The sequence below is a fragment of the Drosophila nasuta genome, chromosome X (genome assembly GCF_023558535.2).
Source record: "Drosophila nasuta strain 15112-1781.00 chromosome X, ASM2355853v1, whole genome shotgun sequence".
Classification (NCBI taxonomy): Eukaryota; Metazoa; Arthropoda; class Insecta; order Diptera; family Drosophilidae; genus Drosophila; species Drosophila nasuta.
Window position 1 is genome coordinate 5,395,911 of NC_083459.1, and position 24,367 is coordinate 5,420,277.

The 24,367-nt window shown below is 32.8% G+C and overlaps 2 protein-coding genes across 3 annotated transcripts in view; one reads left to right on the top strand and one right to left on the bottom strand.

The window, feature by feature from the left end:
* Nucleotides 1-18,836, top strand: part of LOC132796071 (myb-like protein I) — a 50,803-nt gene extending 31,967 nt beyond the window's left edge. For both annotated transcript variants that reach the window (XM_060807101.1, XM_060807100.1), the window contains exon 3: nt 17,267-18,836. In XM_060807101.1, coding sequence (XP_060663084.1) covers nt 17,267-18,318 — 1,052 coding nt within the window. In that variant the 3' untranslated portion in view covers nt 18,319-18,836. The remainder of the gene's footprint in view (nt 1-17,266) is intronic.
* A 48-nt stretch (nt 18,837-18,884) lies between these two features.
* LOC132796069 (odorant receptor 1a) lies at nt 18,885-23,121 on the bottom strand. The gene is made up of 3 exons (XM_060807099.1): nt 22,425-23,121; nt 20,461-21,070; nt 18,885-19,016 (listed from the first exon to the last, which is right to left on the bottom strand). The coding sequence occupies exons 1-3, from the start codon at nt 22,946-22,948 to the stop codon at nt 18,951-18,953; spliced, it is 1,200 nt and encodes a 399-aa protein (XP_060663082.1). The 5' UTR covers nt 22,949-23,121; the 3' UTR covers nt 18,885-18,950.
* Nucleotides 23,122-24,367: the final 1,246 nt, after the last annotated feature.

Genomic DNA, 24,367 nt, shown 5'->3' on the forward strand with positions numbered 1-24,367 from the left:
CATGGCAAATGCGGAAGAATTGTGCCGAAGTAGTAGAAGAAGAAGAAGAAGAATTGGCAGCCCGCAGCGGCTTCCAAGGTTTTCTCTCCACAACATAAAATAATTGACAAATGGAGCGCGCACCCAAAACAAAACATGAAAAATGTACTTGCTCGTTTTTTTTTTTTGCTGATGAGTCGAAGCACATAACATAATACTATGTTATATGGTATATAAGTTATGTTATGTTATGTGTGCTGGGAGTCAGTTTCAGTTTCAGTTTTAGTTTTTTTCAGAGTCGTGAGATTTGTGCCTAACAACAACGATTTTCTCACAAGAAAATGCAATTTTAATTATGTGAACACTTTGAACATTATTTTCCATTGCCGCTTTTGTGTGTGTTTGTTTAGTTTATTAAGATTTTTGTGTGTCATTTGGTTGCTCGCTTCTCGTCCCAGACCATGGCATAGAAAATCAGATGTAACATAATGACCCCACTTGTTATTGTTATTTGTTAGTTTTGTTAGTTGTTGTGTGTGTGTGTGTGTGTGTGTTTGTGTGTGCTGAGCATTTGCATGCGCTGCACAGTCATCAATATGCAGCTGAATGGCACAGCTAAGCATAGAACGTGGCGTAGTTAATTTATAGCATCACTCATACGCCGCATAAGCCAAACACAGTGAAGCAAATTGCATTTTTCGCACTTGCAATTGATTTCTGAACCCATGTTTCTTTTTTGGGTTAATATAAAATCAATATTTGTCTAACTATTTATATTCAAATCTCAAATCAAATAACTAAAATCATAAAAAACATTAAAACATTTATGATTTGGCACACAACAAGCAAAGTAAAGAATATGCTGAATTTTACTAATTGTGTTGAGAAAAAAACCTAAGTACTTTATGATGTGTTTGTTTATTTTTTTTTTTGTTAATGTTATTTAGTCACTTGGCCGCGTCTGTTCTGACATCTTTAAGCATCTTTTCAGCAATTATTATTGACAATTACGAGTAATGTGCAGCATGTGCTTGCCAAGTGGTTTATCTTGAAATGAGATTCGTGCAATTTATACTATATACAACACACACACATGGCACAGCTCATAAGTACTCAATGACATTGACCGCATGCATCGCCGGCCGGCTGACCAGCGGACAGACAAACAGACAGACTTGTCGGATAGATCAGCGTATAAGCTGAGTCATCGTCAGTGTCAGCAGCAGCATCATGCAACTCATTGAGAATCTTTATGCTGCTGTGGGGTATATGCAAAATTTACTTAATACTTTTTAATAGAGTTATCTCATTTACTAGATTTTGTAATATTGAACACAATTTAATTGCAAATCATAATTCATTTTGAATTTTCACAATAACATTTTATTCACATATATAATATTTTAAACTGTGAAATTTATATTGTATAATAAAAAAAGCAATACAAGTTGCTTTCTATATTTAGAATTTCAGAATTTATAAAAATATTATATATAATATAGTATATTTATTCATGCTTTGTATTTCGAAATTTTATAACTCTTATCTTATCTTCGATTTAATTCAGCAAGATTCGCAGCGTGTGATGTATGTTACCTAGAAAAATCAATATAAATCTGACATTTATTTTACTGAATTTTTATTTCTTGTTGGAGAAATTATTAGAATTAGGGCGAAGCGAGACGCTTTCGTCTCGCTTTGTCACTCTAGTTAAGTGAGTATTACAATGTAAATTAACATTAGGAGTAAATTAGTTAAAGAACTGAACTTAACATCATCGCATTATTGTTTTTTGTCCAGCAGTTTTGATCACAAATGAAGTAATAAATTTTATTACAAAAACTCTTGTAATTTTTCACTTCTTAAACTTCATGAAGTTTCATTGTGTAATAAAACCAAGAGAAACAGGAAAAATCTGATATTTATTGTACTGCATTTTCTTCAACAAGTTTTGCATCGTAAAGAAACTAAAAAAAGAAAAAGTGTATTTCAATTTTACCGAATTTTTACTTCTATAACTTTAACAAGTTTCGCAGCTCAAAAAAAAAAACTATAAAAATTATTTAACTGGAAATCAATTTGTTTTAAACGGAAATTAATTTAAAACAAGTCAAATATGTTGGATGCAAATGTTGATTATTTGTTAACTCAATTTCTAGAGTGCAAACATCTTTAAATTGAATTAAATAAAAGTTAACCTTGTTGTGTTTAATATGTGATATACATATAATAAGAAATTTTTTTTATAGTTACTTTTAAAATGCATATTAAAAATTCGCCAGTTTTAGTGCCAATCCATTTTGACATTTTGTATTCCATATTGATAATCGCATATCTTTATTTGATTAAGAAGAAACTTCAATAAAGAAAAATTTGATTTTATATATCTGAATTTTTCTACTAAAGCTTCAATAAATTTCGCAGGGTATTTAAGTGTTCATCATCTTCAACTCTATTTCAATCACACTTGTTGATTTTGAGTGTGTGTGTGTGTTTTTTTGCTGCGCTTTTTTTCAATCGAATTGCAAATGAAGTTAAATAAATGTCGTGTTGTTAGTTGGTTGCTTGGTTAGTTGGTTAGTTAGTTGCAGCAGCAGCAGCGGAGTCAAAGCGTTGACTTCAAGGTTGGGTGCCTCAATGCGGAAAACATGACAAGCCACAAACTGCAGAAGTAAAAATACACATACAATAAATATAGAAGTACAACAACAACGACAACAACAGCAAAAAAAAAAGGCTAACAAAACTGTCATTAAATTGTAACATAAAAAGCCGCTAATTGCAAAATGTTTATACACACTCACACACACACACAATCAGTCGCTGGATCACACAACTTATGTTTATAAACATGAGCGCACATTAATAACGAGATCATAAATAAAGTCAGCTATATCGAATGTATTTATTGCATTCCAAAAACACACAAACGCAATTCTCAATTCTCAATTCTGAATTGCAAGTCAAATTGAAATGCTCATTTTATGCATTCACCAAATCAAATCAAAATTACTATACTTAGATCTACTCTCAATTCATTGCCAGTGGTTGTGTTAAATAAATAACAATTTTTTCTTGGCATCTCACAGCCCATAAATGTTTATTGCACTTTGAAGAATTTTTCAAATTTATATAATTGTTTTGTAAAATGTTTATTAAATAAAGTAAAATATTAGGTTTCCAATTGTTATCTTACAAATTTACAAAAAAATTAAATAAAACTTTTATAAAACAAAACTCAATCATTTCATATCATTCAATTTTTGAATTCTGAACTTCATAGCTATTTAAAATTATTTTTTTAAATTATTAAATTAAATAAATGTAATGCTAAACTTTCGATTACATATTTCAATACAAAAATAAATAATTTTATTGCATTCAATTTGCCAATTCGCATAATTTCGCATGTGTCACTTTTAATCACTCGCTTGGTCTGAGCAATAAAATGATTTAAGCGGCTGCCTAATAAATTCTTGATTGATCTCTAAACTGTATTCATTTCGACTATTCCAATTTCAATTTGAGTTGTAATTGTTTAACAAGTGTATAGCTTTTGCTCGTAGTTCAATTTCAATTGCAGTTGATTACACACTTTTGAGGTCACAATGCAAATTGCATAATTATACTATAACTATGAATTTAAAAAAACAATTTCAACTCCTGCCCAAGCCGAATAGAACGCTTGATCTAACAATTGATATCGTTTTGATCTTTGATATTAAAGGTTCAATTTTAAACGGAAATTAATTTAATACATACGAAATTTGTTATATTGTTGATTATTTCACACTGTTATCCATGTAACATAGAAAAAGCAAAAAAGTGCGGCATTAATGTTAAATTAGATCAAATTAATATACCGCAAAAAATACTTAAAATATACCAATGACTATATTTGGAATATTGTTATAGTACTATATTCAAAATATACCTTAGAATGTATAGGCTTAGGTATATTTTAGTATTTTTGTGGTATAAATTTTAAAATATATCAAATTAATACATCAGGAAATACTATAAATCTATAGTATATTATACTATAATCTATATTTGGTATATTAATATAGAACTACATTCACAATATACTATAGAATATAGACTTAGGTATATTTTAGTATTTTTGCGGTATGAATTTCAAAATATATCAAATTAATACACCAGAAAATACTACAAATATAGTAACATCTATATTTGGTATATTGATATAAAACTACAGTGAAAAATATACTATAGAGTATAGACTTAGGTATATTTTAGTATTTTTGCGGTATATTAAACGGGTATTTCAAACACACTTTACTCATAGTAGTTTTACTTATTTGATTATATTTGGTATATTGATATAAAACTACTGTGAAAAATATACTATAGAGTATCGACTTAGGTATATTTTAGTATTTTTGCGGTATATTAAGCGGGTATTTCAAACACCCTCTACTCTTAGTAGTTTTACTTGTTTGATTATTATTTACTTGATAGTTTTGATAGCATATGAAATAATAATATATAGTCCTTTATGATGACATTCTTTATTTTTTTAATGATAATTGAATGTCTCTTTTTTTTGTTGACTGTTTTCATATTTGTTTTGGGTAACAAATTCAATTGTCTAGTAATATAATATATCCAATCTCCAGTTAATTTTTTTGTTTATTTTTTACTTTAATTTATATAGTTATAATATTAAATACTATATTTAATGGGACTCTTGATTCATTAAGGAAAAACTCAAATTTGTTGATTTCTTGAATTATGATTTATATAATTTGCTGCATTTAATTAAAAGTTGTTGCCTCAAAACTTACGCACAACTTGCTCCACTTCAAAGGTCAAACCGTAATTACCAATTGCAATTGCAACTTGAAGTAACAACAACAACAACAACGACAAAGCAACTGCAATCGATGCAATGATGCAAAAGCGAGATTCGCAAATTGATTTCAATAATTTATGTTGCAGGCTCGTTCACAAACCTGTTGCGGCTGGTGAAAGTGCCGTCTGTTGATAATTGTGGTTGCATTTATTGTGAATTTTGAAATTTATGAGCTAAACTTACCACACACACACAGACACACAGACATAAAGTAAAGTTGAACACGCATGCGTTTGCTGTAAGTGCCAACAAAGTGCCGGAAAATTGCGGCAAGTTGCTGATGGGTTGGTTGCAAGTTGTTGCTTTTTGGGCGTCGCCTGTGGCCGTTTTTGTTTTGTTTTTTTGTACTGCTGCCACCGGCCACCGGCAATCGACAATCGGCAATACATGTGGCATGCATCATAATCAAGTCATGCGCCGATTTATCGTCGCTATTTATCGCACAGCGAATGTGTGTGTAGGTTGCAACTCGCAACTTGTTGCATACATTTCTCTTAACTTATTATCGACTCGCAACTTGTGGAGTCGCAGTCAGAGTTGTCAATGTGCTTGTCGTTGTCAATGCACTTTTTGTGTGTGTGTGTGTGTGTGTGGCTGCAACATTGCTCTCAGCATTGACAACAGCAACAACATGAGGCAAGTCTCTAAGTTTCTCACCAGCAAATTGCTTTGATTTATTTTATTTGTTATCTGAAGCGAAGAACGTTTAAGAATTATTAACGTATTTTTAGACTTTTGTATTTATAAATTTTGGCCAATATTCCATATGAAATTATTCTACAAAATTAATTCATGTTTTTTTTCTTGTAGATGAAAACAATGCTAATAAGTTTGTAGTAATGACTAAAGCTTAACTGACTAATAGTTACATTCTTAATGAAATTATTTTAAGAATTAGCATCACTAATTATTAAAGCTATTAAACCCATTTTTTATTTATTTTGTTTATTTATATTTTTATTTATTCGTTAATCTGTTCTGGGCAATATTCTTTACTCTCTGAATGGAAGCTATGTAGCTTATGAATTATTCATGTATTTATTTATTTACTTATTTGAGAATATTCCTGACTGAAGATAAGTTATGAATTATAAACAGATTTATTTTGTAAATTCTTTTTACTTTACTTTCACTGCATTTTCAACAAATGCATTATTCTTCATGTTATTATTTAGGTATATACCTATCTGTTTATTGAATCTTAGTCATTACTAATGACTCATAATCATAGTTTTCTGCCACTAGAAAAAAGGCTTAGTAAGCAAAAATTGCTCTTGAGTTTCAGCTGCTGATTAAGGCAAGTTCTATGTGACACATCATAATTTTCATAGCGTGGTAATTAAGGTGTGTGTGTTGAGGTTTATGTTTATTTATTATACACTGTAATATACATTCTACATAAAATCTCAATTGCATTGGCTTGCAACGAAAGCTGTGCACAGAGATCGAGCTGTGAAATGTGCAACATTTAAATCGTAATCTCGTAATCAATAGGCGCTCAACTGTATCAGCGCACAAGTGTCGGCATATTTATGGGACCAACTGTTAGCCCGGTTAAGTGCTGGGCTAAGTATCATCATCGTCAACGTCAACGTCAACGTTCAATGGGAGGGCGCAGACATGAACAACATGAACATGAACATCAACGTAATGAACGCCCATTTAACGCCCACTTAGATGCGTTGCGGTCGCATTACTAATACGCCGCGTGTGCGTTGCGTGTGTGTTGCAACAGAGCTGAGCTGAGCTGATGTCGTTGTTGTGAACAATGTGTTAATTACACGGCTGACGCCCACGCAGCCACCGCACTGCAATTGCTGTTGGCTGTTGAACAAAGACCGATAATCAGCGAATTGTGAATTCAAATTGAAGAAGTGTCATGTATAAAAATACTCGTGCTACAACAAGCAATCGCAGTGTGCAATCTTTCTTGCGATGACTAAACACACACTTATGCCAGTGTCATGCTGTCTGCACACACACTTGCGCACACACACACACTTTTGGCCCCTTTTTTTCTGTGGGCACGACGCGCTCAATTTAACGCATACGCCCCGTTGTACCGCCAGAGTCGTCATCGTCATCGTCACCATCATCAGGGTCATCATGTTACGAGTACTCAACCCAGCGCAACTACACACGCACACACACCACGCTCCCCTCTTCCCTCCCCCCTCTCTCATTATGACTATAATTATTTGACTTGCCTCACTTTAGTCTCTGCTTTTTGCTCTTTCTCCCCAAGCTCAGTTTGTTTTCAGTTATGAAATATCTTTGCTTTGTTTGACTTTTCATTTCTTTTCTTTTCTTCTTTCGCCTTTTATTGTTTAACACTTTCATAATTCATGCAACGTCTATAATAACGTTGGACAGACGTTGTAATAATAACCGACCAACAAAGATCCAACAACGATTCGTCGGTATTTATCACTTACGTCGCACGTTTATTAATTTAATTTCCAGATTTGATATTATTATTGCTGTTGCGCTACAATAGTCGCTCGCATTTCGACACTCATTTCAATTAAGATCTCACTCATTGTGCTCGCTTTTTTTCATTTTTTTTTCTTCAATCCCTTCCGCTAATTTTGCTTCATTTGTTTTTATAGCTATTGTTTGAGTTGTCTATTAAATTGTTTTATATTTTGTTATATGTAATTGCATTTCTTTTTCGAACTTTTCTTTAAAGCTTTTCTTATTTCGCTGATTTATTTGAGATTTTGAGATTTCATACTTTGTTTTAATTTCGTTATTTATAACCAACTATTTCTTTATCTACGTTTCCTATTTTTTTTTATTTCTTTTAAATTTTTTAATAACTTATTTTTGTTATATATGATTGCACTTATTTTTCTTTAGGGTATTTCTTATTTCTCTAATTTTGTTCGAGAATTTATATTTTATGTTTTTTAAATTTTTAAGGTTTTTCACTACTTCATGATTAATTACTTCTTTATTTACATTTCTTTTTCTCTTTGGATTTTTATTTTGTAATTTTTTGTTTTGTATAATTGCATTTTTTATTCTAATTTAAGGCTTTTCTTATTTCGCTCATATTTTTCAGAATTGATATTTAATTATTTTTAATTCTTTATCTACTTTTATAACATGTGCATTTCTTTATTAATATTTTCTTTTTTCTCTTACTTTTATAACTTAACGAACAAGTTCAAAATAATATATAAAGAACTATTTAAGTTCGCTTTCGCTTTCTTTATCTGTATTTTATATAAAAATTTATTCATTTTAATTCAAATTTAAAAATAAATATTTCAACTATTGTCAATCTATTTTTGCTGTCAGTTTCATTATTATGTAAATAATCAACTCTACATCAGCATAAAGTCAGTCTCTGCCTCTATATTTCTATTTCTGTCTGCTACTGCTTTATTTTCAAGGTCTGGGTCGCTGTTTCTTGAAACTTTAATATTTTCTAAAACTTTCTCTTCAGCGTGAAAGCGCAACTGATTGAAACAAGAAAATTTACAATATAATTTCATTATTTTTTTTTTTATGTATTTTTGCTGCATTGTTAATTGATGCAATTTGACTATAACAAAGTTTTAAGTGATGTTTTCAAACTATATAAAGTAGTTGCATTAAAAAACAATTTAACTTTAAAAAGATTTGTATCGAACTATCGATAGTTATAGACAGTGTGCTCAGATGCATATACAACAATAATTTGATTATTTTATTTCGAAATTTTTTCATTGCAATAGAAACATTGTATTCGTTATTTAAATAAGGTCAGCATTATTATTTTATTTGAAAGATGAACTATAGTATAAGCAAAATATTATTATTTTTTATTCATATTTTATTTATTTTAAAGTTGATCTTTCAAATAGAATAACTATGTTGATTATTTGTCTCTTTTGATTGCAATCTAGCAGTTATTATAGCATCTCTCTATATATCGTGCATATGTTGATCTGAATTCTCTTTTGCTGTCTTTTTTACGTGTGTAGAGACAATTGATATGCGGTTCCCTTTGGGGCATCTCTCATCCATCAACATCATTCAAATGAAATGCCGTTAGCGTTCGTTTCGTGACTTTCTGAAGTTTTTCGCGGTTTGCTTTCGTTTTTTTTCCCTAGCTTGAATGAGTGAGTGAATGAATGAATGATTGATGAGCACACACACTCACTTGATGAAAGTGTTGCGCGATTTGTGTTCGTCTGCCGAATAGAGTTAAATTTCGGTATCAGACTTGTTTGTTTTTTTTTTGTGTTTTCATGTCTTGCTGTTGTCGTCGTCGTTGTTGCTGCCACTTTTTGGCGCCGCGAGCGCTTGTGTCTTTTGTTTTTGTTTTTTTTTTTGGCTGTCTTTATTATTATTTTGCACAACAACAAAAATTGTAACGATCATAATTTATAATTATTCTATTTTGTTTTGTTTCTGCTTTTGCTTTCGTTTTCGTTTTCGCTATCGGTCTTTTTTTATTTTTGCTTGTTGGGTTTCTTTATTAGAGTCTTATAACTGTTGCTATTATCCATTCAGACGTTCATTCATTCGCATAATGAATAATTTATGTGCAATTTCGATCGTAATTAATAATCATATACGCATTCATGTACTTTAATCGCCCAATTTCGCATTGTTTAAACACTTTTACTTTATTGCATTTACTTCCTTAATCGAACACATAATTCCTTCCCCAAATGCTTATTCAGTTCAGTTTTTTGCAATTTACTCAATTAGTACCTCATAATATATAAATATTTCTGTTCTTGACTTGCTATTTAAGCATTTGCGGGTTGATTACCTTTGAATTATTTCAAGTACAAACTGAGAAGTAATTTTTCATCATATTATAGAATATTATTGTTGTGTATTTATTTCATTTTATTATTATAATAAAGATTTCTCGTTATTTTTAATGAAATTCATGCACACAATTCACATGCTTGCTCGACTTATTTAATATCCAAAGGCCAATGACAAATGTGGTCAGAATATTCTAACATAAAGCTGAGGTCACATTTGATTATCACAGCAGCAGCAATTGATCAGAAGTACACACATACATATGTATACCTATGCATGTAAACTGGGAAATATTTCTCAAGTTCTACTGCCAAACCATGCCCACTAATTCAGCCCGCCTTTTGTAAAATCTCAGGCAATGACTTTTTCACACTTTTCAGTGAAGCAAATCTGCTTAAGTCGCCAACTTATTGCATTTCTACCAAACTGTTGAGTAACAGTTGAGCAGGAACACCTCTAGCAAGCTGAGCAAACTTCGTGAAAGCCTTCTGTCTAACCACGCCCACTGAACACATCCGACTTCACTTTTAGTCAAACACATTTACATATATTTAGCACACATTTAGGCTAATTTTTGGCAATGATTTTTTTACACCATCGATTACCAAACTCTTGCCTTGACTGACTCACAAACTGAACTATGAGCGCAAACCAATAAGAGAGTTAAGATGCAAGAATTTAATCACAATACGAACACATTTTATTAAGGATATCATATTGAACGATATTTATTATGTGAAACGTTATTTATTTAAAATTTAGGAGCAAGTTTGATCAACTGAGAACTTCAGATTGACATCATAAATTTATTTTGTTGTAATGCGTTCTTTTTGTATAACATTCAGTTGCCCTCAATCGATATCCAATTTTACTTATATATTAAACAGCAACTTATATTGATAAGTTTTTTTTTTATAAGTGCTGTTTGAAATTAAAGTAGAAACTTATTATAGATATTGCTGATATGAGTAGCGAGTCAATCTCATTGCAGTAGCTGTGAATTGTATTGCAAATTAGATCGTGCTTAGTCAGAGAGCAGAATTGTGTTGCGACGGAGTCAATCTGGTTGCTGGTGTAACTTATGTTTGTTGATTCGTTTGATATGGTCGCATAGTTGAGTTCGTTACTGTCTTTAGGGGGAGCACAATTTTGCAAATTAGCTGAGCTGAGCTCAGGCTTAGGCTCAGGCTCAGTTGATAATCGAGCGAAAGAAAGAAATAGTTGGAAAACGTGAGGTGCAGTGTTGGCCTGTAGCGCGCAAGCCAAATAAATAATAAAGTAATTTATACTTAATACACGACATATCGCTGCCACAAAAGCCGAAAATCTGTTTGACCCATTTTTGCGCTATCTACGAGTATCGAGTGAAAATCATCAAACCGCAGCATACAGCGGACACAGTCACAGCTCCCCCACAAGCGAAGCCAGGCCAAACTCAACTCGAGACAAGCCCAACAAACGAAACGTAGCCAGGCGATTGCCAATTACACTTAACAAACTCATTATGTTCCGTTTTGCTCGAAAAGAAAAGAAATAAAAAAACACAACCAGCGGGTGTCAATATGCAATCCAGGCTGGCAAACAGCAACAGCAACAACAACCTCAACAACCTCAACAACCAACAACAATACCCAGAGCAACAGCAGCAACAACCTCCACAATAATGGCAACTGTCTCTCAAGCATTTTAGATACCCTTTTTTTTCTTTGGTCTGACAGCAATTTGTTATGGTTATTAAACACGATCATTTGCAAGACATGCTTGAAATATTTCAACTTTTCAATGTATCGTACTTACTGAGCGTGCACAGCAATATTAAGTATACGCCAAGGTGGGAATAATTCTACTAAAGAGTAAACAACAAGATAATTGTTCAAGTCACAATTGATAAAGATTAAGATACATATTTTGGAAATATTTAAATTGTTCTTTAGCTTCTTTTTATTAAGCTTGCACAGCAATATTAAGTATTCGCCATGTGGGAATAATTCTTTCAAGTGAATATTTTAATAGAATAATTGCTTAAAGCATAATTTGAGAAAACTAATTTACATAATTTCATTTCATTTCAAATATTTGACTTCTTTTTATTAAGCTTGCAAACCAAATATTAAGTATACGCCACGTGGGAATAATTCTACTTAAAAATATAAAAAAATATAATTGTCAAATCACAATTGAAAAGGTTTAATTTACATAATTTTGAAATATATTACATTTTTTGTTTAGCCTGCACAAGCAAATATTACGTATACGCAATGTGGGAAGAGTCCTTCCGAGTAAGAAATAAACTAGAATTTCTTAAAGAGCAATTGAAAATTAATAGTTAAAATAATAGTTAACTTTTTGTTGGGTACTTATTATTGAGCTTGTAAAAAATATTTAGTATACGCCATGTGGAAATAATTCTACATTTTGATAAAATAAACAAAATAATTGCTAGAAGACAAATTCACATAATTTTGAAACATTTAAACAATCGGGAATTACAAATATTGTATTTAGATTTTTAGCTGAGCTTGCAAAGCAAATATTAAGTATACGCCATGCGGTAATAATTCTTCTTCTTGAATATTCAAAACTATAACAGTTATTTTATAAAGCGTAATTGTAAAATTTACATAATTTGTAAACATTTAAGTAATTTAAGAAGACATATTTTTTGAGCGCGCAAGTAAATATTAAGTATACGTCATGTGGGAATATTTCTTCCCAACAAGATATACAATAAAATAATTGGTCAAAAGTTAGTTGAAAATAGAATAATTTGCATAATTTTGAGGAATTAGAACTGTTATTGCATTATTTTTATTGACCTTCCAAAACATTATTAAGTATACGACATGATGGTGTAATTCTAATAAGTAAAAAATCAAATGAAATTGCTATAAAGCAAGATTCAAGAGATTAAATGGTTTTGCACAATTTTGATTGACCTTCCCGAACATGTTTTATTATCGTATAAATCACTCACAAATAAAAGAAAGACAACAATTGAGAATATATTCAAAATTATTTCTGATTGATATTTATTGAATTGCCAGAAGTCAAAATGAAAAATGGAAAAGTGATGTTTCCTTAAAGCTTTATAATAATATTCTTTATATGTTGCATATTGTAAAGTTTACATTTTTGTATCGCATTATTATTTTTTGTGTTTGATTATGAAACTGTTCTTTTCTATAATTTTAAATTAAATTTAACTTTACTTTTGAAATCAGACATTTTCATTTCAAAATTTAGAAATTTCAACTTCACTTTTCAAAGCTTAAATTGAGAAAATAAGCTAAATTCTAAGCTGCATTTAGCATTTAAAATGTGTTGAAATCAATATTAACCCAACTAGATTAAAAAGTCAATTGATGCGGGCTGAAAAGAAGTGTATAAGAAGTCGAAGCAAGAACCGTTAGGCTGTAAGGCAGTAAGGTGAAAATCGAAATTCATGTTGAAATAATGCCGATGGAGCGACACAAGCGGCACAAGAGTCAACTCCATGCAACTGCCCCATATGAAAAGGCGGCTCGTGCTCGTGTTTTGCTGCTTTGCTGCTTGTCAGGTGGCAATCCAAGAAGAGAGGAGGGGGAAGGGAGTGCAAGAATGGTGGCAGAGTGTGGGAGAGAGAGATCGGGTGGATGGGTGGGTGTCTGGTGGGTCTTGATCTCCGACTTGGACTAGCTGACAGGCGAACATGGCTAGAACAAAATTTATGCCAGCTGCCAGCTGCTCACATTATTATCGACTTTACTTTTATCGAGACGACATTTGACTGCTCAACGGCAGCCAGCAACAACAGCAACAACAACCACAACAACGACAACATCGACAACAAATTTGAATCGAGCCACTGCCGTTTTGTATTGTCGCAGGGGGGGCGGGACATGCAACTGCTGCACGGGGTGGTGCAACAACGCGAAAAGAATTTAAGGCAACGATCCGGACAGCTGATTGTATGACAAACTGCGAGTATTTTGTATTGCTTTGAGCCTGTTGTTGTTGTTGTTGTGGTTGTGCTGCATAAAGAATGTGGCATTTGATGTGTTGCATGCAACGCAGATTGACACACGCAGATACCCTGCAAGCGGCCATAAATTGAGGCTACACAATTGACAAGCGAACGAACGAATTTGTTGCTGCTGTTCTGTTCAAACAGAAATACTCGAGAGTTTATTGTTGCCATTGAAAGTGCTAAAGTGTAGAAAAAAATATTAAATAGAAATGCAGAAATAATTCAAGAGATAAGCTTGCGATTCAAAATTGTATATTAAATATTAAATAAAAAAGTATAATGTATTTAAGAGATACAATTTCTATTAAAAGTGTTTTTTTTTGTGGATAAATTGAAGATTTTATATGAAATAGAAATGCAGAATATATTTATGAAATGAGATTGCAATTGAAAACTGTTGATAAAATATTCAAAAGAAATGCAGAATTTATTTAAGAGTTTTTTTTATTTATTTATTATTATTAAATCAAGTATTAAAGTACAAAAAAGTTCAGATTATATATTAAATAAAAATGTGGAATTTATTTAAAATTTGTACTATTCGCTTAAACTGTAGTTTAATTTTGCTATGGAAAGTGATTTGTAAATAAAGTGCATATTTAATTATGAACTGGAAAAGCGAGAATTTATATAAAGTGTGGATTACATTTTAAATGGAAATGCTGAATTTATTTAAGAGATGAAATTGTGTTTAAAAGTGCTTCATTTTGTCAATAAAGCGTATATAATATATTAAACAGAAATGAAAAACTTATAGAAGAGAACTGTAGCTTAATGTTCTCATTGAAAGAGTTTTATTATGTTATGTGGATAAAGTGTAGATTTAATATAATCTATAATATAAATAATATATATATATATAATATAATATAATATATAATATAAACAGAAGTCTAGAATTTTGGAATTAATTTTTATATTATTTATTTAATATATATTCATTATTTTTTCATTGATATCTTTCAGATGTGAATAAAGTCTGAAATATTCAATAAAAATACTGAAGACATCGATGATACTTGCAGCCTTTTAAATTCAATTTTAAGAATTCAGCTTAAAGGGTATCTACTGTTCGAGCATAGTTAATTTGCAACCTTTACGTGCCCATTTCAATTAGTAAACTGTTTTTTAGTTTTTGTTTTTATTGTCAGCCACTTGCAACAACTCAAAATGGGGCAAGACTTCAGTCATGCATTAGTTGTCATTACGTTTTCAGCAACGTGCAAATTATGTAGAAGACTTAAATATCTTCATTTTTTTGCATTGGGTACTTTGAAGATGGACAACACTTTGGCGTTGTCTGCATTTCCTGGCCGCGGCGCATACAAAAAATGTAATAAAAATTTGTGTGTTTGTGCCACTTGTGGCCTGCGCTGACAATAACAACTTGCAACTTTCGCTTCCTTCTTCAGATTGTTTTTTGTTGTATTTTGTATTTCGTTGTTTGTTCGTTGTGACTGCCCCATCAGCGTCATCATTTCACCACTCGACTCGCAAATGAGCAGCTGAGGGGGGAGGCAAAAAGCGGTCCACTCCACTCCAAGCTGAAGATCGAAGAAGACTCTTCAAGTCGTCGTCGAAGTCGAAGTCGAAGACGAAGTCGAAGCAAATCTCAAGTGCTGTGCCCATCGAAGCTCAGTCAAGACGTCGCAACGTCTTCTGTTTCTCTCTTTTTGTTGTTATTGTTGTTGTTATTGTTTGTTGCCTGCCGGAAAAAGATGCGATGCCATTTTACTGACTGCCTCTCCTGCTGTCTTTTTGTATGTTTCTCTGTCTGTCTGTCATTCACTTCTTTCAAGTCTGTTTTTTTACCCGTTTTTAATTGGAAAATCGCAATCAGCGTGAATTCTTTTTTACCTTTGTATGTTAGTGAGTGTTTAGTATTGAATATTGTTTAAGACTTGCAAGTTTATGAAAGCTTAATAACACTTGTTGTTTTATATTATGGTAATTGCAACTTCAACTGTTCGTTAACCGAAAGGATTGACAAATTCTTATGGCAATTTATTATTTGATTGTTAGGCCACAATGTTGTTGAACTTTTGATAATTATATGCAGAGAACGCAACAAATTTCAGACAAAGTCGCGTTTATTAATCAGCAATAGAATTAAGTTTTATTTTAAATTATTTGTTTCTTTGTTCGTTACAATTCAATACTTTTTTTATTGAATACGATATTTCTTTTAATGATTTATTGATCTATTTGGGTTTTCTAAGGATGTGACCGAGTCAAATCTTGCAGCTCATATCATTGAGATGAGTATTTAGCTTTGGACTCTCTGTTCATTTTGTTTTGGCTCCTCCTTTGATTTAATTTCATCGGAAATTCCTCCAAATGTTGATCTACTTCGGTGGACTGTAGATCCCCTTAAACTTCCCAAACATTATGCTGTATTTCCATAAATAAACATATTTCAAATTCAAAATATATTTTTAAGTAAGATTACAAGTAAATATAAACAAATTTGTTCAATCGAATAAACTCAAAATTCTTTTAAACAAATTTGATAAGAATAGAAGTATAAAACAAGTAAGAAAGTTACAGTCGAGTGTGCTCGATTGTGAGATACCCCGCTACCCATTTTGAATAAAATCAAAATATTGCGGTATTTTATCAAAATATACCAAACCTACAAAAATATACTAAAAATATACCAAATGTTATATTTGGTATATCGATATAATACTACATTCAAAATATACCATAGGCGGCACAATATACCAGATTGTCAGCCAAAGCAACTAAGACCCCTAGTAAGTAGGCGTTTTTGCCCATACAAAAGTATTTCTTTAACAACTTTTATCTGATCGCAATCAAATTTTCAGAAATCTGAATACTATAGTTACTATTGTATACACCAAAATTCGCAGCAGTAGCTTGAAAATTACGCTTGTTACTCGATTTTTTTTTGATTTGCGTGGGCGGAAGTGGGCGTGGCAAAAATTTGAAACAAACTTGATTTGCGTGCAAACATAAAAAATGCTGTCCAAAAAAAAATAAGAGCTCTATCTCTTATAGTCTCTGAGATCCAGTGTTTCATACGAACGGACGGACAGACACACAGACGGACAGACGGACATGGCTAGATCGTCTCGGCTGTTGACGGAATATATATACTTTATAGGGTCGGAGATGCCTCCTTCTACCTGTTACATACATTTCCTGCCGGCACAAAGTTATAATACCCTTCTACCCTATGGGTAGCGGGTATAAATATGAAGAATGTCTATCAATTCAAAGGTTGATTGCTTGGAATCGTAAATTACACAATACATAACACTATATACTATATATTTTGATTTGTTTATTTAACAATAATTTGCACGAAGCTATCGGTCTCATCAGTCGTCAGAAGTTGATAATCATTCGTCAAAGTAGAACAGCAGCAGTCAGTTGAAAATCAAATATTCCACACATTTAATTTTATTTGATTACATATATATATACCATATATACTTATTCTTTCATTTGTCTTACTCTACTGTTTTTTTTTTGCTATTGCTCTTGAAGTCAGCTTATTTTATTGTTACATACATTTAATCTTTTATTTGTTTTAGTGTACTATTTTTTATTGCTCAGTCAGCTTATTAATATTCTTCCCTTTCCATTCCTTTTCTCCTCTATCTTTGCAGCTGAGTTCCCCGAGGAAGACAGCGATATGCTGATGGAGCCCAACGACTTTACGCCCATCACAGTGTTGCGTTCCCACGAGCAGCAGCACTTCCACATGCCACCAACCACACAGCTGCAGCACAGTCCCCAGCAGCAGCAGCAGCAGCAATCACAACAGCTGCAGCTACAGCAGCAGCCACAACAGTTGCAGCATCGTGTGACAGCGCAGAGTCGCCACTTTCAATCGGAATCGCTGTCGCAGGAACAGTTTCGTCCCATTGCCAATCCAAATACGCAGCTCATCTCGCGCTCCGATGTGACGCCGTTGGCAAACTCGGGAGGAGATTCTCACAGTCAGGCGGCGCAGAACTTTTATCCTCCCTTCTACCACGAGGCGCCTCCATTAGGTCACTCGCGTCCGTACTTCGCTGGTCCCGTCTCACCTTTGGGTGACAATTCACCGCTGCAATTGCCGTTGCTGACACCGCAGCAACAGCAGCTGCAACATCAGCAACAGCAGCAACATCAACAACAGCAGCAGCAGCAACAACAACAGCAACAGCAGCAGCAACAGCAACGCGGATTTGATGCCTCGATTTTGGGTAGCGGTGATTTTGGAGTGTTGCGCGGCGGAACTTTCTATCCCGAAGAGGAGATGCCCTATCATCCGGATGACAACAGCGATTACATCTACGGCGATGCGAACAACGGGCATGGCAGGCCAAGCGAGGGATTCGTTCAGAAGTACACGTATCCCGAGGAGCAATTCGCCAATTTCCGTGACTTTGCGGACATCAATACGCCAACGGATTCGGCATTCTCGCAGTTTGTCGTCGTCTATGCTGCGAAGAATGCGACAAAGCCGCACACAAGTCATCCGCATCCGAAGAACATCTTTGAGCAGCTTGAGCTGCTCGATCGGGAGAAGGCGCTCGAGGAGGCGGCGCTGAAGAAGCAACAGCCAAGCAAATCCAAATCGAAGCTCTCCAAGACGAAGCTGCAAAAGAAGTACAAGAAGAAGGCGATCGCCAAGGAGTCGCTCGATGTGGAGCCGCTGTTGGCCCTAAGCTAAGCTAAGCTAAGCGATGAAGCAACTGTCCATCTATCTATCACTTCACCTTCCGCTTCCCCTTCCCCTCGTTACATTCCTCCCCCTTCCCCACCCCACTTTCAAAACACAGAACTTTTCACACCTCTTTTTGGTTACTTCGTTTCGTATTTATTCCAAGACAACCCTCTTCCACTCCCCCTCCACCCTTCTCTTTTGCAATAGTTCCGTTAGTTGTGTGTACTAATTATTATTATTATTATTATGATTATTATTATTAATGTAATGTAATATTTTTTTTTTGTTTTATTTCTTTGTTTTATTTCTCGTGTCTCTTTTGTGTGTAATTGTAGCTTTTAGTTTTATTTGTACTATTTGTATTTTATTATTTTAATTTCCACATATTTCGTGTATTTTGTTGTTTTAATTCCACAAACAAAAAATGAAAATGAAAAAAAAAAACAGGAAAGAAATCAAACATAATTTTGTATTGTGTGTGTACATAAAATGAGAAACAGCTCGTAATTGTAATTTTAATAATAAACGTAAATAAACAATAATCAACCACATCCGTCTCTCTCTCACTTGTTCACTTGGGTTCATTCAACTCTCTTTTTTTTTTCTTTTTACCTCTTTTTGCAGTTAGTAACAATTCTCTAGTGCTCGTATTTGGCTCGCAGCGCATTTAACAGCGTGGTGAACGAACCCGCAGTGCGAAAGGTCTGCAATAAATTCAGAAAGGGGAAATAATTAATCATATAAACATTGTGCTTATTATTTAGAGTGGCTTTTTATTTCGAAGCTAACTTTGAGCATTACTTAATAGCCATCAGTCAGCTTCAATCAATTGGAAATCAGGATGTAAAGGAGAAATATTACAGCACTGCAAATATGATATAATTTAAGTAATTGTATTAAATGGACTTCTACATTGTATTCAGCAAGCGTTCAATTTTATCAGCTTTATTGCAAAGCTGCTTCCAACTTTTAAAAAAATTTACGCAAAAACAAAATTTAAGATCCAAATTGAAAAGGGCTAACTAAACTATATATTTAACAAAAAATGCTGTTGTTATCTTCAATTTTGCTTCTATATGTAACATATATTGATTTTTGCTGCCATTAATGATTTGTTTAATATTGTTGTTTTGATTAATATTGTCGAACTATATAATTAATCTTTTCTTAGGAGTAAAATTTTATACTTTTGAATAATATTTCTATTACCTGGAAAGATGAATAAGCTAGAGTTTGCTGAACAAAATTTTTAATTGAATTTTCAGTTTGCAAAATGTATTGTTTGTTTAACAAAAGTTTATTTATAGTTTGGAAAAAAGTAAATCGAAGTTACAGCTTCCACTTTTTTTGTTTTGTAATTTGGAAAATGAATTTCTAGATGGTTACGATGTTTTCATTCTGGTTAACTTGCTGCTGTCTTTTGGTATTCGTATGTTGCAGTCAAGACTTTGCTACACGAAAATATAAATTTATTTTTTCTAGAAAATAATTTTGTTTGTAATTCAGTAGCAAATGAATTTATAGATATATTAAATATTCTTCCTGTGCGCTGAAATTGCTGCTACGTTTGTTTATTTAGATTTAATTTTTGGTAACCATTTATGGAAAGTCATTTTATAGTATTTAAAAAATAATGGAATTTAAGATGCTATTATAATATTTCAGTCAACAATTTGCCGCGCTAGAATATAAATTTGTTTGAATTTTAATAAAATTGCTATATATTTTTTAATGTGCTAGCTCGTTGCTGTTCTCTCTTTCAGTCGAGAAAATTAGTTTCTTTTGAATTTAAGAAATCATTTTCTACATTTCTATATATTTTTAATGACATAAATTGTTGCTACCTTTGCGACAATGGTAATTTATCAAATGAGTTTCTAGGTTTAAAGTCTGCTAACTTTGTCACACTGAAATATATTTTGATTGGTAAATAAATAACTAGATTTCTGCAAAATTCTTTACTTTGCTGAAGTTGCAGCTGTCATTGCATTATTAAAATCTAAAATTTGTAATTCATTAACTCATTTTCTATATATTTCTACATATTTTCTGATATGCTGAACTTGCAGTTCTCTGTGCCACATTAGGATACAATTTCTGCTTAATATGCAGTTGTCTTTGCCACTCATGTTAGCTGGATAAACTCACCCAGACGAGCAGAGGATGGCCGAGAACAAAGAAGTAGGCGCCCAAGTGCGTCTCCTTCGTGGCACGTTGCAGGGGCAGCAACAGGAGACGCCGCAGGCGGGCGGATAGTTGATGCCACGGCAGTTGCATGTACAGCTGCTGGGCGAACTCTTGACCCTCGTGTCGCACACGCTCGGCGCCAACGGCATAGATGCACAGCTGAGTGCTGACGACCATCGAGAAGAAGCCGAGGAAGGCAAAGTTCTGATTGGTGTGTGGCATGATGTACTGACAGATCACTGAGCAATAGAGCACACAGATCAGCAGCACCTCAACGCAGGCGATCTCTCTGAACGCCAACTCAAAGCGATCCACCAGCCTCAGCAGCTTCGCATGCTCCCCAAACAACTGATCCAGTTGCTGCTCCAGCTGCCACTCGCTCAAACCTTTGTTGCAGCTGATGCGTTGCAGCCGCAGCACGAGGCAGCGATAGTGTGCCGTCAGTCCGAAGACGAACCAGCCGTAGAGCGTGTCCACGCCACTCGTTGAGCAGCAGAAGAAGGTCAACACGAAGACCATGAGACAGCAGTCCAGGAAATAGATCTCTGGTTGGGTTACATCGTAGGGCAGACTGTCACCGGGGAAAGAAGAGATATATATTAAAAAGAAAAGAATATATTATTAAATAAAGTGTAGAATAACATATAATGGGAGGCAAAGGTAAATTACAACAAATTTAAGTTAATTTAAGAATAAGTCTAGTATACAATAATTTAATACTAAAAAGATTGCAAAGATTCCACATACTAGATCTCCCCGAGAGATAAATTCAAGCAACAGAAAAGATGTAAGATATAACATAATAGGAAAACTCATTGGGTAACTGTTATTTCTGTGAATTTTAATAGTAATTGTTGAATTTACTTGTTGTTAATATAGACAGATTGTAAATAAAAGTAATGAAAAAAAAATGTAAGAAAAGTAATGAATAATAGTAATAAATAGTTAAAGCAAAGCAGTATAATGAGCAACTGTTAACTTAAATTTATTGAGAAAAAAAGTAATGTAGAAATTCAGACAACTAGAAAATAAGTTAAATGTAGAAATAGTAATGGTTGAATAATAAAGAGAATCAATATGATGCTAACATTCATATCTAATAAAACAATAGAGTAAAATTCAGAGGAAATAATATAGACAAAAGAAATTACAAATGTTAAGGTAAAAATATTAAGTGTTTTTGTAAATTATAAAAAAAAAACGTTAAAAGATATGTAAATATAAATATTCTTTGCAGAAACAAGGTAATAAAGGATAAATTGAAGTGATTTAAAAGGTTCAAATATTGTAAAAGAAATAGAAAAATGTAGAGTAAGAGCAAATTAGGAAAATGTAGCAAAATTCATTTAAATAATAGATAGATGGAGTGGATAGAAGAACACGAAAAGAATTAAAGACGAAACTGCGAAGAAAATGTTAATCAAATTTGTCCTCTTCAACATAAATGTAAAGCATGCATAAAACTCGAAGAAAAATAAAAGAAAACTCAGCATTCACAAAGTGTTTAAAACCTATAATCGTGGGAGTTTTCAGAGTTTCTTTGAGGCATTCTAAAAAACGAAATTCTTTTCATTATATAGTTATAATTATTTATTTATTATAATCGTATATATTATATTTTTCAGTTAACCATAAATATATTGTATTTGATGAATGATTATTGTCAACTATTTTTCAGATAATTCGAATTATACGATGAGGTATTAAATGGTTAATTTTAATTAGATCCATAAAAATAAAAAGAGTAATAAATACGAAAAAAATAGATAAAGAATATGTATAAAAAAACCCAAAAGATTTAAAATTAAGAAGATATTAGGTAAAGAACATTAATAGTAATCGGGAAAAAGAGCAGCACAAAAGATGTAAACCAAATAAAATAAGTTGATAATAAAGTTAATTTATTTGCTGCTGCTGCTACTCACACGACTCGAAAGGAGCTGACGGGGGCAAAGAGGCCTGTTGAATTGAATCGGAGCAGCGTGAGAGCGAGCGGCATGAGGAGAAAGGAGATCGAGGTGCCGGTGCACATCAGCGTATAAATGCTGGACAGAGATTGGCCAATGCGACTTTGCTGCTGGAAGATCAGCAACTCAGCTGGATCGATGTTCGTCTGTTCGAATGGCTGTTGAATGGCGGCAATGAGAGCGACGAGTTCTTCGCACTTCCAAAGGAAAATCCACATTTTGAGCAGCGAGGAGATCATCTGAACGCCGTGCATCAAAGCCTCGGAGCAGAGGACAATTTCGCTAGAGTGTTGCACGATGAAGGCACAAACGGTGCAGAACTCAAAGCTGGTGGCGATCACCATGATCGCAAACGTTAGCGGCGATCGCAGCACTTGACGTCGTCCGCCAGGCTTCGAAGGTTTCAGTTCCAAACCCATCAGGCGAAAGGTGAAGCGTTGTGACCTCAGGTCAATGAGCAAGGCATCCAGAAGCTTAGACATGTTGAAAGAAACTGGTGGCTGAGGACTGCGTCGTATTGTTTTGTTGGTGACAAAAAACACACACACGTGTATTTGTGTGCTGCACTAAATTGTTAATTGGCCTTATTAATAGCAAACTTAATTTGTTTTTGTCTTCATTAGGCGCACTAATAAAATGTTTGAAAACTGGAAAACTTGGCTAACTCTGAAACTTGAAAATGACTTAATTATACGCCCCGGGGCCTGAATCCAAGTCCACACCTACAACACAAAACAACACACAGCACACAACGCAGTAAAACGCAGCACAGGCAACACAACACGGCACAACACAAGCCAGGCCAGGTTAATGCGGCACCTGTTTGGCACAGTGTGACAAGTCTATTGAAATTTATTAAGTGTTTTTCACGCTGTGATAAATTATGAAATCATTTTCAAAGTAAGTTTGACACTTTGTTGTACAAGTTAATCAGATAAAATTTTACAAAAATGCAAGTGAAAAACAAATTTTAATTTTATTAACTTTTCTCTAGGTTTCTAAGAAATTTGAATAAACCAAAGGGAAGTTTTAGCACTTTGCTGAATAAGTTATGTATCATTAAAAATAAGTACTAATTTTAAGTTCATTTTTATATTTATTAACTTAAAGATAATAGCGAGTATAAAATCTAAAATTTTTTATTATTATTAATAATTATTTTTACTATCAATAAATTTGGACTTGAAAATATGGGCAATAAATTTGTATTTATTTTATTTTTAGGATTATTTGCAGTGCTAGCAATGCATTAAGCCTTCAACTCAATCTTTTTATGATCTTCATTTAAAATATTTAAATTTGATTTTCAATTATTATTTATGGTTGGGATTGACTTGCTTCGAAAATTGTATATTTCAGTTATATAGTCGGTAGTAGAAAATCATAAAATAAATGAAAAGAATTAATTTTAAAACATTTTCTCTAGAGAATTCCAAACTAACACGTAATAAAAAGATTGTAGAGCACTAAGAAATGTATTTACATATATTGTTTTTTATTCTAGTCCATTCCTTGTCAAAATTAAAGTAATTAAATTATGCATTAGTTTTGATTTAGCGTAGCAATGTAAATACAATTTTAAAGTTGTCCAATACACTTTTAATATTTTTAAGTATAATTAAAACATTACAAAATTAAAATAATAAGTTCCTTTTTATTATATTTTTAAAATATAATTACAATATTCAAAGATGTAAATTATTAGAAGTTCCAAACCCTTACATACATATATTATATTTTAATTTAAGAATAACTCCATATTTATGTTCAAATTTGATGTCGACAAATACGTGTATGTAAATCTTGCAATTAATAATGTTTTATTTAAAATGCTATTAAATTTGCGCAGCTTACGCGAAGTTCAACTAATTGTTGATTTATGACTCGAAGCTGGCGCGGAA

What these genes read in the sequence shown, in the direction of transcription:
- LOC132796069 (XM_060807099.1), bottom strand. Translation starts at nt 22,948, where the DNA reads ATGTCTAAGCTTCTGGATGCCTTGCTCATTGACCTGAGGTCACAACGC. An exon ending in GTCAGCTCCTTTCGAGTCGT is followed by an intron (nt 21,071 to 22,424) that starts GTGAGTAGCAGC and finishes CCCCGGTGACAG; the next exon opens with TCTGCCCTACGATGTAACCC. An exon ending in GCCATCCTCTGCTCGTCTGG is followed by an intron (nt 19,017 to 20,460) that starts GTGAGTTTATCC and finishes AATTTATTGCAG; the next exon opens with ACCTTTCGCACTGCGGGTTC.